The sequence below is a fragment of the Mus pahari genome, chromosome 11 (genome assembly GCF_900095145.1).
Source record: "Mus pahari chromosome 11, PAHARI_EIJ_v1.1, whole genome shotgun sequence".
Lineage (NCBI taxonomy): Eukaryota > Metazoa > Chordata > Mammalia > Rodentia > Muridae > Mus > Mus pahari.
Genome location: NC_034600.1, coordinates 53428772 through 53446493, shown reverse-complemented (window position 1 = coordinate 53446493; position 17722 = coordinate 53428772). Strand labels below are relative to the sequence as shown.

Below are 17722 nucleotides of genomic sequence, written 5' to 3'. Positions count from 1 at the left end.
AACAACAACAAAAGACCCATAATAGAATCTCTAACCATTTGAAGGCTTTGGGCTATTTTACAGATTTTTCAATCTGTACGCACATGCTCCTATATGAGAGAGGACATATATGTGTAGGGTCCAAAGGGCACCTTAGCTCTTGTTCCTCAGGTGCTGTTCATCTCCTTGGAGATGTCTGTCCTTGGTGTGGGACTCACCAATTAGGATAGACAGAGTGTCCACTGATCACAGGAACCTCCCATCTCTGCCTCCATATTTGGTTTTCACCTGGGATTTGTGGATTGAATTCCATCTTCTAGCTTGCCTGCAAATGCTTTTATCAACTGAATTATTTCTCTATCCCAGACAATTTTTGACCTAAAAAAAAATTAATGGGGGTCCCTCTTTGGAAACGCCAAAGGGCTTTTGCAGTTTACTTATATAATGTATCAATCGTTATTTAATCAATGATTTCAAATAGAAAAACAAAAGAAGTTCTGAAGTGCACATCTGAGAAGGAGGAACTGTCAAAGCTTGAAGCTGGCAGTAAAGAAGAATGCTGGGACAAACTTAGTTGACTCCTGTTTTACAAGAACAGTGGACAAGTAATGAATATTGCCAAGGTTGCAGCATAGTCAATGATAGAACCAGCCTCGGGATTCAGTAATTTCAAAGCATTACTTTATTCATTATCTTCTTGGACATTGGGGTGTTCTGTCTTGGACCACGGTGCTTACTGTTCTTAGCATGCAGTCTGGAAGAGGTGGTGAGGGATAGGTGGGGAGCACCCAGGCTAAGCACTGGGATTTCTTGCCCTGTGTTCCCTCTGCTCAACAATTTTCTTGTAAAGTGGTTACAAACATCACAAAGTTCTGCAGATGCAACTGACAGCAAAACACAAAACCCTTTCCAAGAGACTTCACAGTAAAGTGTCACTGTAAAAGGAGAGTGGGTCTCGGGGTTCTTCCTTGCAGTGTTCGCCACTGTCAGGTAGACTCCTCCATTTCTCTAGGTAAGGATGGTATCTAAACAGAGCACAGACTTCACTGATGTGTGTACAGATCCACAGAAATAAGATTTTAGACTCTTGTACACAGGTTAATCTTTGATGTGCATACAGAGCAGAAAGCATGCTTATCAAATAATTAACGTATGATTTCGTAGTGAACAAAAAGGAACCAATTTGATACAAATGTTCTGCCAATACCCTTGTCTTTCAGGCTTGAGAGGAGCTTGCTCGGCCTGGTTTTGGGTAGGTAATCTGACTGGGTGATGACAAGTGAAGGCTGACTTCTTGTGGACTTGAAAATTCCTTCTTTACATTCCCTTTTCTTTATTTCTTTAAAGAGTGTAGGGTAGAAGAGATTCCCTGCTGGTGGTCTAAGAGAAGTGCACGGCTGAAGCGAAATGGGATCCTCAAGCCAGGTGTGGTGGCTCAGGTTGATAATTTCAGCCCTTTGGAGGCTGAGACAGGAAAAAGGCCTGAACTACACAGTAAGAAACCATTGATCATAACATCAGCAACAATAACAACGAGAGAGAGAGAGAGAGAGAGAGAGAGAGAGAGAGAGAGAGAGAGAGAGAGAAATGCACATTAGTGATCTTCTGACCTATTAAACAGAGTTCATTTTCCAGGTTTAAAATTTTAAAACTTTATAGAGAGATTGACATTTTATTTTGTACATTCAGATTTTTTTCTATAATACCCAAGACATTCTAATTAAAATTCATGTTGGCCACTAGGAGGCGCAGTGGAGTGAACAGAGCGGAGTGCTAGTCATTGTCGTAGATGCAACCTGGAAGAGAAGAGGATATAGCTTTAATTGATTCACTTATTGGTTTTTATATGTGCGTGTGTGTATGTCTGCCTGTGTGTGCAGGTGTGTATGTGCGTGAGTGTGGAGGCTGGAAGACAACCTCTAGTGACGTCCTCAGGAGCCGTGTACTTTCTCTGAGACAGGGTCTCTCAATCTCACCAGGTAGGGAGAGCCCGGGATCTTCCTGACTCTTCCTCCCAGGGCTGGAATTATAAGCCCTTACCACTGCCTGCCATTTTCATGTGTGTTCCAGCAATTAGACTCAGCTCCTATGATCGCGACATAAGCTTCACTCCTGAGCCATTCTTCTAACCCCCTTTTATGGTTTTGGAGGCAGGTCTTCCTGAAGCCCCAGCGGCTCTCAAACTCTATAGATCACTGAACAGGACTTTTCCCTGTCTTCACATGCTAAGTGCTGGGTTTGTGTTACCACATCTGGCCTTAAAATTTTTAAATACAGATTGTATACAACAATACCTTAAATGGTTCAAGTTACGATTCTGAGTAATTCAACTTCTCCAGAACTAAGATGAAAAGAAAAGTCAAACTGGCTTATTTTTACATTAAAAATGCTAAGTGAAATGCCATATATTTAATCTTCTCTATTGCCTAGTTTTATGCCAACTTGACCCAAGCTAGAGTCATCAGAGAGGAGGGAGCCTCAGTCAATAAACCATCTCCATAAGATTGCAGGCAAGCCTGTAAGGCATTTTCTTAGTGATTGACGTGGGAGGGCCCAGCCCATTGTGGGTGATGCTGTTCCCTGGATTTTATAAGAAAACAGACTGAACAAACCATTGGGAGCAAGCCAGTAACCAGAACCTTTCATGGTCTCTTCATCAGCTCCTGTGTCCACATTCCAGCCCTGTTTGTGTTCTTGTCCTGACTCCGTTTGATGATGAACAGCAATGTGGAAGTGTAAAAGAAATAAACCCTTTCTTCTCCAACTTGCTTTTGGTAATGGTGTTTCATCACAGCAATTGTAATCCTAACTAAGACACCTTCATTGCTAATCCAATTTTGACCACATTGGTGGAGAGATTTATTCTCCATCAAATGAGACTGAAGATTAGTTATTCTGGCATTTCATCACCTTTTGGAAATGAGATTAGTTAAGCATCAACAAGTATCACAAGCTTAAAAGACTAAAGGATCAGGGCTGGGGAATGACTCCATCTGTGAAGAGCTTGCTTGTAAGCAGAGGAAATAGGCTTGATCTCAGAACTGATGTCAAAACAAAACTAACAACAACAAAACCTGGACCTGGGTGGTGCCAGGTATGGTGGTGCACACCTTTAATCCCAGTGCTTGGGAAGCAGAAGTAGGTGGATCTCTGAGTTCAAGGCCACCCTGGTCTACATAGTAAGTTCCAGGACAGCAGGAGCTACAAAGTGAAACCCGGTCTCAAACAAAACACATGCGCACATGCAACATCATGACAACTGCGCACATCTTGTCGAGATTAATGCTTTGAGCCATCATTTAGAAATATCTGATGGTTTTACTAGTGTTGTTAGTTATGAAATATGTGCCTGTTAATTGACCACAGGTTTGCTAGTCTCACATGTCAGCATTTGCCAACTTTATGGTTGTCCAATTTGGATTCGTTAATTTCATATTCTAGAGGGTGCGAAGTTGAGTCTATTGCTAACTTCTTGAGTATTTCAGTTGGTGCAGAACGAGTGCTGCTAGTTTTAAAACCTGCTCCTCATTAACCGAACATGAATGCATTTTTCTGTGATTAGAAAAACAAACAAACAAAACAAAACCAATATCTTAACTCATGTTACAATACAAAATTTACCAAACACTTTTCCCTGCCCTCCTCATCTTTCCACTTCTTTCATGTCTTCCCTGTTCTGTTGATTTTTTTTTTGACGCAGGATCTCACGTAGCCTAGACTTGCTCCCTAGTTTTCATTCTGTGGTTAAGGCTGCCCTTGAACTTCTGATCGTCCTGCCTCCACCACCCAAGTGCTGGAATTACAAGCCTGAACCATCATGGCTGTCTCATATTTTCTCATTCTGGAGAAGAAAAGTGCTTCTCTTTTCTTCAGCTGCCTAATCTTGTGTGAAGACAATCCCTCCTCTCCCACAACACCAAATCATTCTCTTTCTTTGCATTTTTGAGAAACTCAAATTTGATCAGCTCGGATGGCTCTAATCAAGCCAGCCAGCGGTTTTCACTGTTAACTGTAGAGGGCGCTGCAGGAGACTTACCATCAGCGATGTCGTCATAGATTTCTCCATCACTGCGAACACAGAAAACCGTTTTTATTTTATAGAAAAGAGCCTCCCAACATTAACACACAGAAGAAGACAGCAATAATATAATTACCACGTATCAGAAACATTTAGAGGTAAATGGTGAGGCTGTGCAGGTGGATGTGGTAGGGGACAAAGGTTTTACATTCATCTCTGCATCATCTTTCCCTGGCTTTGTCGACTCCTAGTTCATTCTATAAACGGAGTAGCAAACACATGCCTTGAGAGCACAGACCATGCCCTACTGTGAGTTTTGCCACGGGCTTAGGGCATCTGAACTCCCTAAGAACTGGGTACCAAACAGAATAAACTGAATTGCCAAGGCACCACCCTCCTTCAGAGACCTCAATCCAAAAGTGCAATGAATTTTAACAGCTATTGGTACAAGACTCATACCTTTACTTGAGTTTCAAGTGTTCTAAATTTTAAATGAGTGAAACTTAGTATTTAGCCCAGAAAATGGCTATATCATTTCCATGTCTTTCCAGTTACAATATATATCAAGTTTAAAGTATTTAAATACTAATCATGGAATATATAGCCATTATGGAATTTTGTATAATACTCACTATGAAGATCACACCCACCACAGTAATTCTGGCTATGTTCATGTTTTCAGGCTTTGCTTAGTCCTGAATCTTCATGAAATATTCTATTAACAAACACTGAGAGGCTCCCATGCTCTGGGAGACTTATAAAATATGAGTCAGATGTAAGCTTTGATTTTAAAAGTGTATGGTCTAACTAATGAGTGATCTTTAAACAATAAAATAATGTATTGTAAATATAAACACAGTCTCGTGTAGGATACAGTTCCAAGCATAGAGCAGTGAGGTAGTGGTGTTACTTAGGGTAGACCTGTTCTTCTTTCTCTACCCCTGACTACCTTGGCGGCGGCAGCAGGCCCCTTGTTGCTGCCAAGTGTGGCAGATGCTGTGAGCTCCCTATGTCTTCTGTTTGGATCCTTTCTCTGGGGTAGAGGGAGGGTTTGGCTAATGGAAAGCTGATGTGAATTCAAAGAGGACAGATTTTCCTGATGTTTACTGATGCACGCCTTTTGATAGGTACCAAACCAATAGTCACATAGTGTCCCTTTTCCATGTTCTCTCAACCATCCTGTGGTCATCTCTGAAGAAGATATGTTGCTATCTACAATAACACTCTTCTCATAAAATTGGCATCTTTCTTAGAAAAAAGCAGATCAGAAATACAGTGCCCACCACTGTAACACTGCTGAACTCCAGCAATGATGCCCACCACTGTAACACTGCTGAACTCCAGCAGTGATGCCCACCACTGTAACACTGCTGAACTCCAGCAATGATGCCCACCACTGTAACACTGCTGAACTCCAGCAANTGATGCCCACCACTGTAACACTGCTGAACTCCAGCAATGATGCCCACCACTGTAACACTGCTGAACTCCAGCAACGATGCCCACCACTGTAACACTGCTGAACTCCAGCAACAATGTCCACCACTGTAACACTACTGAACTCCAGCAATAATGCCCACCTCTGTAACACTGCTGAAGAAGAGAAAACTGTTAGGATTCTTTTTTTTTCTCTGCTCTCTTCTGGCTTGCTGACAGTACTTGTAACCTGCATGGTTCTATTCAGATGTGTGTGGTCCTGTTGTTTATGGTAAATGGCTTGTGAATCCTTGGGTCTTACATTATGTCAGTTTAACAAAAATTTCTATTGCTGTGAGACTCAGCCTGACAGTGGGGTTAATTTTATGCTGGGTTTCTTGGAGTTAGAACCTTAAAGTATTTTGGAAGAGTCTAAGTACTAGGCTGTGACAGACTGTGAAATGGTCTTATTCATAAGAATACAAGAGGCATTGATTACTATCTTTTTTAGGGGGATGGGCATACTTTCAATAAGGGCAACATGGTAAAGAGCTATGTCGGGTGTGTGTGTAGAAAATCTTCAGTTAGAGGCTAAACTATGACACAATAACTGGTGATATTAGTACCTAACACACAGTACAGTAGTTGGCTCTGTCTGTAGTATTAGGCCAGTTCAAATACTACAATAATTAGTAAGCAAAATACAATTAACTTAAAGGGTAGTGGCTTTGTGCTGTGTGTCTTCAGTGTTTGCTGAGCAGATGGCTCAACGTGTATATAAGACTATTCACGAGTGAGCCAGGCTTCCTTCCTAATTAAGACTGGCACTTTCAGCCTTGTTATTGGCATTATTAGATTGATACCAGTGTAATCTATTGTTGTCAATTTATTATGAAAGTCCAGCTCATTGCATTATGGGAGTGATATTAACTCATAGCTTAAGGAAGCTATGAGATTCTTTTAACAAATACAGTGATGAAAATGTCTTACTTGTCCACAAGGTAACTCCGAAGGACATAACCATCTATAAAGGAAGAAGGAAATGCATTTTAATGACAGATACGGTTTTGAAAATATTTAATATTAATTACAGATACAGCCTTGAAACTATTTCATATTTAGTTTCGCAAGCTGAGAGACCAGTGAATAATTATGAGATAATATACTGAAGGTTTGAAGAGATGGCTCAGTGGTTAAGAGCTCCTGCTCCTTAGTCACAGGATCCAGTGTGATACCCAGCCATCACATCAAATAGCTCACAGCAGCCTGTAGCTCCAGGTCCAGGGGCTCCAACACTCTGTTCTAGCCTCTGCAGGCACCCACACACGACACACCCACACAGACACAGACACCCACACAGATACACACACTCACAGCAATAAAAATAAAAAATATCTTTAAGACGATAACATGGGCTAATCATATGTATATAGAACGTGCACGTAGAGGAAATTGATCTGGTTTCTGCCATGTATCACCCGTATTTATTTCCTTTCCTCCACTCTATTTCTCTTTTCTTTTTATTCATTTTTAAAGTCAGCCTAAAAGGTAATTTTATGATAGTGTTTTCACACATGTGTCCTCACATGTTTGTCTAACTTATTCTCTTCTCTGGCTGCATCCCCTGTGCCCCTGGTCCTTCTCTTGGTGGTTACCTCTCTCCTTCCAAATGGTGGCCCTTCTGTCACAGGATTTCATCATCCCCTTTCCCACCTCTAAGGTCACCCTTTCCCCTCTCATCCCCTTCCTCTGCCCCCTCCCACATACACATTTAGACAGAGGTTCCACATGTGAGAGAAAACATGCAGAGAAACTTGTTTCTTGGAATCAGCTTTATTTTGTTTAATATAATCATTTCGAAGTCAGAGGACAGCTGGCAAAAATCTGTTCTCTCCTCCCACCACGTGAGCAGTGGGGATTGAACTCAGGTAGCCAGCAATTGAAAAAAAAATGTGTGTGTATATCTATACACACACACACACACACACACACACACACACACACACACACACACACACACACATATATATATCAGTATATATATATATATAAATATAGATACACACACACAAAATTATAAACTGTTGATTAAGATGGTTGATAAGTTTTTCTAACACGAAATGTTTCCATTAAAAAAAATCTCCAGAAGATTATGAAAAATAAAGTTCATGAAAGGAAAATGTAACCACCTTTTTTGGAAATTAAAGATTATTATTATTTGCCGATGCTTTTAGGTAATTTGCTTTTCAATTAAATTACTTTTAATTTAAAATTCCTTTATGATAAAAATTTGCAGGCCTGGTTAAACCACCACTACCTGTCCTTTGTGTAACCGAGTTAATAATTCATAACACACAGCTCAATCATCTCAACGTCATGAACTAATTCTAAAAGCTATGATCTCTCACACTCCTAAGCTTAGTAGCTCCCCTCCTGTATGTCCTTGCTCAAGAGTTCGAAGTAACAGCTTTCTCCTCTGTTGAGGATTCCTTTATAGATGCTATTGTTAAAAATCCGCTCTTCTCTCTGCCTCTCGCTGTCTCTTTGTGTGTGTGGGAAAGGATGAAGACAGATATCAATGACTGTGAACACTGAAGAAAGTTTACTAAGGTAAAGGAGGTCACGTGTGGGAGGAGGCTGTGCTACTCTACACTAGTTCTACGATGATGTGATAATTTAGGGCTCGCTAACTATACAATCTCTTGTATAGTGTTTTTATGGGATTAGTGACTTTTAACCTAGTATAGGCTTTGCTGTCTAGCGCTCTCAAGAGCTAAGACTATTCTATTCCAGGATGGTTTTCGATAGTGTCAAAACAAATGACTTACCGTGAATTGTTACACAATCCTGGCAGTATAGTTCCTAGATGTTATTTTTAATGCAGGGAGAAAAATATTCTCTGTATTCACATGGTATGCTACCAATATGAGATATTAATAGAAAACATGAAAAAACTATCAAAGAACAAAACAAAATCATGGTCATGGTGCAGAACAACTGCTCTGTTTAGCCTTACAATATCATAAGCACTGATATTCCTGGGATTCGCATGTGTCACATCAAGTTGTCATTTGGAAGCCTTCTGCTCACAGAAAAAAAAAAAAACAGTGCCTTGTAAAAAAGTCTTAAAATGCATGGTAGAGTAGAGCAGTTAGCAGTTAGCAAAATATGCCCCCCTCGAATTCAGAAATCCACCTGCCTCTGCCTCCCAAGTGCTGGGATTAAAGGCGTGTGCCACCACTGGCTGGCCTTGTTTTTTTGTTTTTGTTTTTGTTTTTTTGAAACACAATGAATGTAATATTGAATGTAATTAATTATTTTGGTTTTCACAAGAGCTAATCTATCTTCTTTTCTGTCTCTTCTGATGGTTTCTGAGACTTCCTATTAGAATAACTTTAAACTATCTATCTATCTATCTATCTATCTATCTATCTATCTATCTATCCATCCATCCACCCATCCATCCATCCATCCATCCACCCATCCACCCATCCAACCATTCTGTTTTTTAGATGAGTTTTCACTATGTTGACCAAGATTGCCTTGAACTCCTGATTTCAAGTGATGTTCCTCAGCCAGCCTCCCAAGTACTGGGGTGTTAGGTGTGTGCTACTGCAGATGGTCCAGATTGACTTTTTAAGTTCCTGAATACATTTTTTTCCCCAGTAAGAAGGTATTGTGAAAAACAAAACAAAAACAAAGAAATGATCAACTAATTATGTGATGATGTCCAGCCATTTGAAGTTTCTTTCTTTGATGCCTAAGGGAACCAGAACATTGCACCCAGAAACACCTCCTTTTTTAATGCCTCTTCTCTTCTCTTCTCTTCTCTTCTCTTCTCTTCTCTTCTCTTCTCTTCTCTTCTCTTCTCTTCTCTTCTCTTCTCTTCTCTTCTCTTCTCTTCTCTNCTCCCCTCCTCTCCCCTCCCCTCCCCTCCTCTCCTCTCCTCTCCTCTTTCTCCTCCTCCTCCTCCTTCCCTTCACCTCCTCCTTCTCTTCCTCTCCCCCCTCCTCTTCCTTCTCCTCTTCTTTTTTTGTAGAAAGGTTTTCTCCAGTGACAGGAGGTGGGAAAACTCTCAGCTTATGAGCATCAGATTGTAGAATGTGTGCAGATATTAGCTAGCATTTTAAACATTTGAGAATCTGGCAGAAATATATATATATATTTAAATGCCAGTGCCTACACAGTTCACACTTGCAGGATTCAGTGGGTGAGACCCAATTCAATGCAACAATATCTACACCAGAGGCTTTTGCTCCACACAGTTATGCTTTAACCTCTCAATTGCTCAGTCTAAACCTTAGGTTGAAGTCTTTTCTGATAGGCTGAAGAAAATTGGGAGTGAGTAAAACATTAGTCATGCTGGTGATGAAGTACAACATTCCATGGCTGGTCATGAGAAGATGTAAAAGTAAGGAAGGGACCTTATTCAGAGTCCTTAATGATATACATGCTAACAGGGCTCATCAGGGCAAGCCAGAGGACTGTCTGCCAACCAGTTAAAGTATTCAGCAGGGGTTGTTGTGACTGTTTATGTCAGACTTTTATCTGGGCCTTAGGCTAGAACTCTAAGACCAAGACTAGAAATCTTTTGACCAAGTCCTGCTCAAGGTGAGAGGCACCACACCAGTGTTGACAATCCAACATCAGGCATACTTCATGGAAGTTCTGTGACAGCTCGGAGCCTAATGAGAGCAGTGGAAGCAGTGTCGTAGAGAAGAAGGGGAGATTCATCAGGCTGCGATGGCTGGGAGTAAGGATGCTTCCAGTTCAAGAGGATGACTGAATTGATCTCAATGGACGATGAATACATTCCAAGTCAAATCAAGTAACACAGTAGGACGGAACCAGCGTGCTTATTCACGGAATGGCATGTGCTTTGTATTTCTGGATGGCAATCTTAGATAGCAAACTGTTTCTTGTCCATGGAGCTCAAACATGACAAGCATCTAATGTATGCTTGCCTAGAGATTGTGTGTTCTTGAAATAGTTTCTTAGCAGGTTAGCAGAGAAGTGATTGGTAACACCATTTGTGGTGACCTAGGTGAGAAAGAGTTAAATGTCTATGGTAATCATTCCAAGTCCTAGTGACTGTGTGGAGAATAGATCAGAAATTAAGGAAATTAAGAATGGTCAAGGATCCAGGCCAAAGAAGGAATTAACAAGAAAGAAATTTCATAAAAAGTAAGAAAAGCAGAAAGTTTGAAAAGGCAAAAGATGAAATTAAATATGTGTAGGCATGATGTTATTATGTACTGTGTAAAGTTCATCCTTGTGTTATTTAAATGCTGATCTCTCTGCCCTCACATCTAGTTTCAATCTAGACACTGCATTTTAATGCTTATGCGCTTATGTCAAGAATCTCCTGTCTCAAGTTTGTGTAAACAATGCTTACCATTTATTCTCTGTCTTGTCAGGACAAAGGATTTCTCCTATTGATGTCTGACTATGCCATCCTTTGCTGCATATGCAACTGAAGCAATGAGTCCCACCATGTACTCTTTGGTTTGTGGTTTAGTCCCTGGGAGCTCTGGGGGTACTGGCTAGTTCATATTGTTGTTCCTCCTATGGGGCTGCAAAACCCTTCAGCTCCTTGGGTCCTTTCTCTAGCTCCTTCATTGGGGACCCTATGCTCAGTCCAATGGATGGCTGTGAGCATCCACCTCTGTATTTGAGAGGTACTGGCAGAGCCTCTCAGGAGACAGCTATATCAGGCTCCTGTCAGTAAGCACTTGTTGGCATCCACAATAGTGTCTGGGTTTGGTGATTGTAAATGGGATGGATCCCCACTGCTATGTTCATAGCAGCCTTATTTATAATTGCCAGAAGCTGGAAAGAACCCAGATGTTCCTCAACAGAGTAATGGATACAGGACACCTATGAAGGCTCTATGCCCCAGTGTAGGGGAATGCCAGGGTCAGGAATAGGTGTGGGTGGGTTGTTGAGCTGGGGTAGGGGGGAGGGGATAGGCAGAGGGTGTTTTTCTGAGGGGAAACCAGGAAAGGGAATACATTTGAAATGTAAATAAAGAAAATATCCGGGGGCTGGTGAGATGGCTCAGTGGATAAGAGCACCCGACTGCTCTTACAAAGGTGCAGAGTTCAAATCCCAGCAACCACATGGTGGCTCACAACCATCCTTAACAAGATCTGACTCCCTCTTCTGGACTGTCTGAAGACAGCTACAGTGTACTTACATATAATAAATAAACAAATCTTTAAAAAAAAAGAGAAAATATCCAAAAAAAAGAAAGAAAGAAAGAAAGAAAGAAAGAAAGAAAGAAAGAAAGAAAGAAAGAAAGAAAGAAAAAGAAAGAGTTCAGCTGAAGCTCAAAAGGCCCTGAATGCAAAGGCACTTCCAAGACAGTCACCATCTCTAACAAACGTGCAGTCTCAGAATCATCCTTGCCAGAATTTAAGGCAAAGGCCCATTGAAACTCTGAGTCTGTTTTACTAGTATGATGTATCCACATGTGTACATAGTCAACTTTCCAAACTCTACAAAGTCCAACACATATATTATGTGCCATTGTTTCAAGGCAACCTCAATAAGTAGATCCTGGACTTTTAATTCTGTCTATAAACCTCTATTTAGTAATTGATCCTTGACAATATAAATATGATATCTAGTCTGACCATGTTGGTTTATAGCTGAAGCCTTTTCATCTAGCATCTCTATGGGCTGCCATTTTAATTTCTTAAGCTTTTGAAGATTTCTTTTATCTTTGGTGTTATTGCAAGTTCTAGATTGAATTACCTTGTAGGTTCCCTATTTTCATTCAGATAACCCGTCAACCTCTGCTCTATGGTCTCCAATCTACCAGTCCATCTTTCATTCTTCTCCTTATCTAAGCCTGTCCTGTTTTTGATCTCTCTGAAAAAGGATATATAAAATTCTAATCGTTATTGAAAAAAAATAATTATTTTATGCTAAGTACAGCAAAATTATACATACTCCAGATCTTTTGTGACTCCGAACCTCCTTTTATTAATTTTAAACTAGAAAATTTTTTTCTAACTCTCTCTTTCCTTTCTAAACTCCAGTGGGCTGTTTTTTTTTTTTTTTAAATCAGCTGTGCTGTTTCATTGACTTTTAAAAATTTCAAAGTCAGAAAAGCATTATTTAGTTATTTAGTTTATCCCAGGGATATTCCTTACCCCCTGTCCGTTCTCTGAGCATCTCCTTTAAATCTTTGTGAGATCCACAGTGGCCTGACTCGAGGAACTGTAAACTATATCCGGAACAGTCTTCATTCCTGAATACCTAGGAGCAGCCTTTAACCTTTTGTCCAATCTTCTGAGCACATAACCAGTTTGCTCACTACCTGGTGGGACAGTAACTGACAGGGGTCACATCAACATTTAAGTTTAATTACTCAGGAGCTGACAGTCTGATAATAGTACTTTCCTGCCCGCCTTCTCTGACCTTCTTGTTTAAAGTTTATTTTATGTGACTTCTAACTATGCAGATGTGCATGTCTGTGTGGAGTTATGAGCATAATAGTGCAGATTCCTGTGGAGGCCAGAAGAGGATGTTGGATCCCCTGGAGCCGGGGTTACAGTTATTTGTGAGCTGTCAGATGTGACTTCAGGGAGCCAAACTTGGGTCTTCTAGAATAGTAAGACCTCTTCACTGCTGAGCCATTGTCTATCCTACACTATTATAGTCACCTTTAAAATGAGGAAGTCAAACTAAAACAAAATACGACCTAAAGAATGTCTTTCTGATAAACAAAACACATCCTATTGGGTGGGGCTAGGGTAAGAGATTTATAGTCATCCTGTGTAGATAAGACTTTCAGACTTTCTAGAAAGGAAGCAGGTATCAGTGAGCTTAGAAATCACAAAGGCATCATTGAGAAAGCTTACAGAAGTGTATGCAATGTTTCCGCTGGCATTTTCAAGCCCGTGTTCTGTCACTGATGGTGCTCACAGCCTCCACTGTGGAGGAACACGGAGATTGGGAGAATGTCTTCCCCAGGGAAGAGCACACCAATTGGTTATCCAATACCAAATGATCATCCCTGAAAACTTACATACATGTAATGTTATGCAGAATGAGCAGGTTTTATACACACACACACACACACACACACACACACACACTCACTCACACACACATGTGCCCGCACACACACACCAACAATTAAAGCAAAAGAGGCCGTGAATGAACAGTATGAGGGTACAGGAAGAAATTGAAGACAGGAAAGATGAGGGTGGGCAAAATGATGTAATCATGTTATAACTTCAAAAGACCCCCAAAGACATTAAAGTAGAATTCATCAATTTCAGTATAGCAGACTCTCCAGTTGCTTAACATGTGTTACAATTGACAAACCACAGAGCAAAATGAGTTAGGAGAAAGGCAGGACGGCTGTAGCCAGCCTGGCTGTAACCAACCTGGCTGTTAAAGGCACAGGGCGGTTTCTGCTGTGACTTACATTTGCCCTCTTCGTTCCTGCAGAGAACTTTGGTGTCGTCTGTGCTTTGGATAACTTCAAGTGACTCCCCAGGTTTTATCTGTAGATCTCTCGCTCCCCACTTTTTAGAAGTTAAGGAGGATGAAACTTTAGTTGAATATAGAACTCGAATTTCACCATCGTACTGTAAAAAAAGTAAATACATTCACATTCATGATATGAATTATTATAAACATTTATTGATAAATTTACTAAGAAGGGTTTTGCTCTACACATGCATATGGGGGGTTATCTCAAATGTGTTAATATAGGAAGAACTATGTTAATTATGGTTGGGACTATGACTTGGACAGGGAACCCTAGACTGTATAAAATGGTGAAAACAAGTTAAGCACCAATATGCATCCATTTCTTTCTGTCTGCTTTGTGACAGCAGACGCAATGTGACCAGCCCCACGGAGCTCCTGCCTTTGTGATTTCTTCATAGTGGACAGTAGCTCAGAACTGCGAGCCAAAATGTTCTTCCAGATGCTCTCAGGCTATTTCCCGCAGTCCCGTGACAAGCTAAGCCAACTCAAACCTCACCAACTTCATGTGACAAACACTGACAGATTTACATACTCTGAATTGTATGAAGTATGACACACCTTAAATTTTTTCCTGAGGTCTTTTTCTTCCTTTTCTTGCTTTTTTAGCTTCTTGGGATCTTTCTCTTCTGTTTTTGCCTTTCCAACACTCATTCCTTGGCTAGGGTGACAGAACGCAAATCAGCTAACACTTTGACAAATAGCAAAGAATAGATCAGAATGGGGTTTAATTCTTAACATTAAATTTTAAATGGTTTGGGGTTTTTTTTTTGTTGTTGTTACAGGGTCTTACTGTATCCACTGTATACATGTAGACCGGGTCGGCTCAATGCTCACAGAGATCAGTCTGCCTTCTAAGTGCTGGGATTAAAGGTGTGCACTACCACACCCAGCATGCAACAATACATTTTTGACCAGTGTTGTTGTTAACTAACTTACCACTATAACCAATAGCGCCTTTCTGACAGATGGAAGGGGTTCATGAACATAATACAAGTAGGTCAAACTGTAACCAAAAGGCCTCCTGTTACATTGGGCCAGTAATAAAACTTAACGAGATGAAATATGCTGACATTCCATGATTTCATGTGGTTAGACCTGCATTTGAACCCTGTACATTTTTTCTATTTCTTTCTCAAAAATTGAATAACAGAGATAATGTTAATAAAAAGGGCTCGAAACTGCTTTCTAAAAGAACGTAGTTCTATGACTTATGAAATGTATCTATCTTTCTCTTTTCACGGCTAATTACAATGGAGTTGTGAGGGAGAAGACAGAGTTGAGTGGGGAAAGCACTCACACACCACACACCTAGACTTGATCTACATGAGAGGAAAATAATACAGAAATAAATGGAGAAGTCGTGGAAGAGAGGAAGTGTTGGCTAATGAGAAGCATGTACATAAAATTACTATTTTGATATCATGAGGGAACATCTTAAAGATGGTAGCTAATAGTCCATCTTCACCTTAGCCATCTCAGTAAGTTGCTCATTAGAATATAAGAATTGAATACAGACAACTAGAAAGATGTGTGAATTCCTGTAGAAGGGAGTTTTTAAAGAAAGCACTAGAATAAGTGGGAAGAGCGAAAATTAATTTTAATTAAAGAGTGAATATTAATTTTCATTTTGGTTATCTGGAAAAAATTGCTTGTTTCCTTTTGAAAATGTTTGATTCTTTTTATTTTTTAATTTTTAAAAAATATTTGTTTTGCTCACTGTGAAAAGAACTAGGACCGGGGCTGGTGAGATGGCTCAGTGGGTAAGAGCACCCATCTGCTCTTCCGTAGGTCCGGAGTTCAAGTCCCAGCAACCACATGGTGGCTCATAACCATCCATAACAAGATCTGACACCCTCTTCTGGAGTGTCTGAAGACAGCTACAGTGTACTTACATATAATAAATAAAGGAATCTTTAAAAAAAAAAGTGTTAAAAAAAAAAAAAAAAAGAACTAGGACCATTATCCACCTCATGTCCTGCTTCTATCTCCAGGAGCTCTCACCTTTCACGATCCAAGCATTGGTGGAATTGCTGGCCTAGATTAGCTGTCTGGGATGAACAGAGCGTGAATGAATGCTGAATATGAACCACAAGCTATGTTTGAAAACAAGTTATTGCAAAATAGGATACTGTGTTTAAAAACATAGAATTGTTTTTAATTTCTGAAAATAAACAGTGGGTAAAGAGAAAAAAAAAAACCGGTCATATCTGGTCAAGTTTAATCAGCTGGTGTTTGTTTTGCTTCAAGAAAAGGGCCAGGATGTGTCTCTGGATTCCCAGAGAGGCTGCTAATGGGATGTGGGGTGTTTCTAGAGTAATATAAACTAGAAAATTGTATTAAAGCGCGTCAGAGACAAGCACAATGACCGCGTGGTGAGTAATATTAGAATGAGTAGGTTACTAAGGGGAGACTTTCCGTTCATCAGCAGCGAAAAGGGAGGGAGTCTTCTTTCATCTTTCTTTCTTGTTTTGCTTGTAGAACTTGATCTTCGTTTGTGAACCACAGCTTATTTTTGCCTTCTGCTTCTCTGATCTTGATACTGTCTATAGTTCAGTCCAATTGTCTTAATTGGTAAAACATAAATACTTGACATCCTCTCATGCGTTCTTCAGTCCATCTCAGCAGTCTTGGCTCGAGTCATTAATGCTATGTTTGCCCACTAACCAGTCAACTCTACTGTCTTTTCACTCATCTCTTTCTTGGGTACGCCGCCAGAGGTTTCTAGCTTTTGTACACAAGCCACCACCTCACATAGTTATTCAAAAAAATGAGCAAGTATTCTAGCACGTTACATTCTACCTCAAAAGACTTTCCAAAAGGTCTTCGTTTTAGCCTAACTGATCTTAGCTACCTTTCATACACCTTAACCTGAAAGTTAAATGCAAACCTTGGGTAAACTGAAGTTATTATTCACTCTTAACTCAAAAAAGAAATTGGCTTAAAAAATTGAGAATCTAATGATCTTGCGAACAAAAATGACATACATTAAAGTACTCTTAAGTTTTATATATATATATATATATATATATATATATATATACCAAGGAAACCATTGGTGGAGGACAGGGAAGAAGATGGTTGAGGGATGAGATAGAAAGGAAGTGTATTCAAGGGAAAAGAAGTCAAGGAAAAGGATAAAAATAAGAGAGAAGATGAATCATTGAAGTGACTTGTGAGCAGAATCTCAAGTCTATGTTCCCAGTAAACGAGTGACTACAGACAGCAGTGAGTCACCAGCAGACAGCAGACCTTAGTCATGGAACTGGGGCAGAACCAGTGTCGGGGTCAATGGAAGGAATGGAGACAGGCAGAGGAGAGACGAGAGATGTCTAGGATAATTTGCTCACAAACATAGCTGCAAGGTGAGAGCTGTGATCAGAAACAGGCACAGCTCTAGAAAGGGACAGCAGAGCCCACACGACTTCACACAGCACACATACACCACACTGGATTTTTACTCCTGGTCATTGCTGTTGAGCAATCTCCTTGTCAACACTTCAGTGCAAGGAAAACATTTTAATGACCTCATCTCTGCAGGTGGAGGAGGGAAGTCTGAGGCATCCACATCATCGTAAACTTCTTCTCCCACATCTAATAAGAGACAGAACATCAAATATTGAAACATGGTCCATTTATACTCTCATATAAACATTCAGTGATGTTACTGTAAACTGAAGATTTCCCATAGCCAGTAAGAGATTTTTCTGGATACATTTCTACTAAAGGTATTATCTACTTTTAAAGGAAGGAAGGAAGGAAGGAAGGAAGGAAGGAAGGAAGGAAGGAAGGAAGGAAGGAAGG

At 40.2% G+C, this 17722-nt stretch overlaps 1 protein-coding gene across 1 annotated transcript in view; it reads right to left on the bottom strand.

The window, feature by feature from the left end:
* Positions 1–305: 305 nt before the first annotated feature.
* The window catches only part of Fyb1 (FYN binding protein 1), a 95733-nt gene continuing 78316 nt past the window's right edge, over positions 306–17722 (bottom strand). The window contains exons 14-19 of the mRNA XM_021208627.2: positions 17446–17512; positions 14480–14579; positions 13854–14016; positions 6404–6437; positions 4016–4047; positions 306–1775 (exon numbers count right to left, since the gene is read on the bottom strand). Coding sequence (XP_021064286.1) covers positions 1753–1775; positions 4016–4047; positions 6404–6437; positions 13854–14016; positions 14480–14579; positions 17446–17512 — 419 coding nt within the window. The 3' untranslated portion in view covers positions 306–1752. The remainder of the gene's footprint in view (positions 1776–4015; positions 4048–6403; positions 6438–13853; positions 14017–14479; positions 14580–17445; positions 17513–17722) is intronic.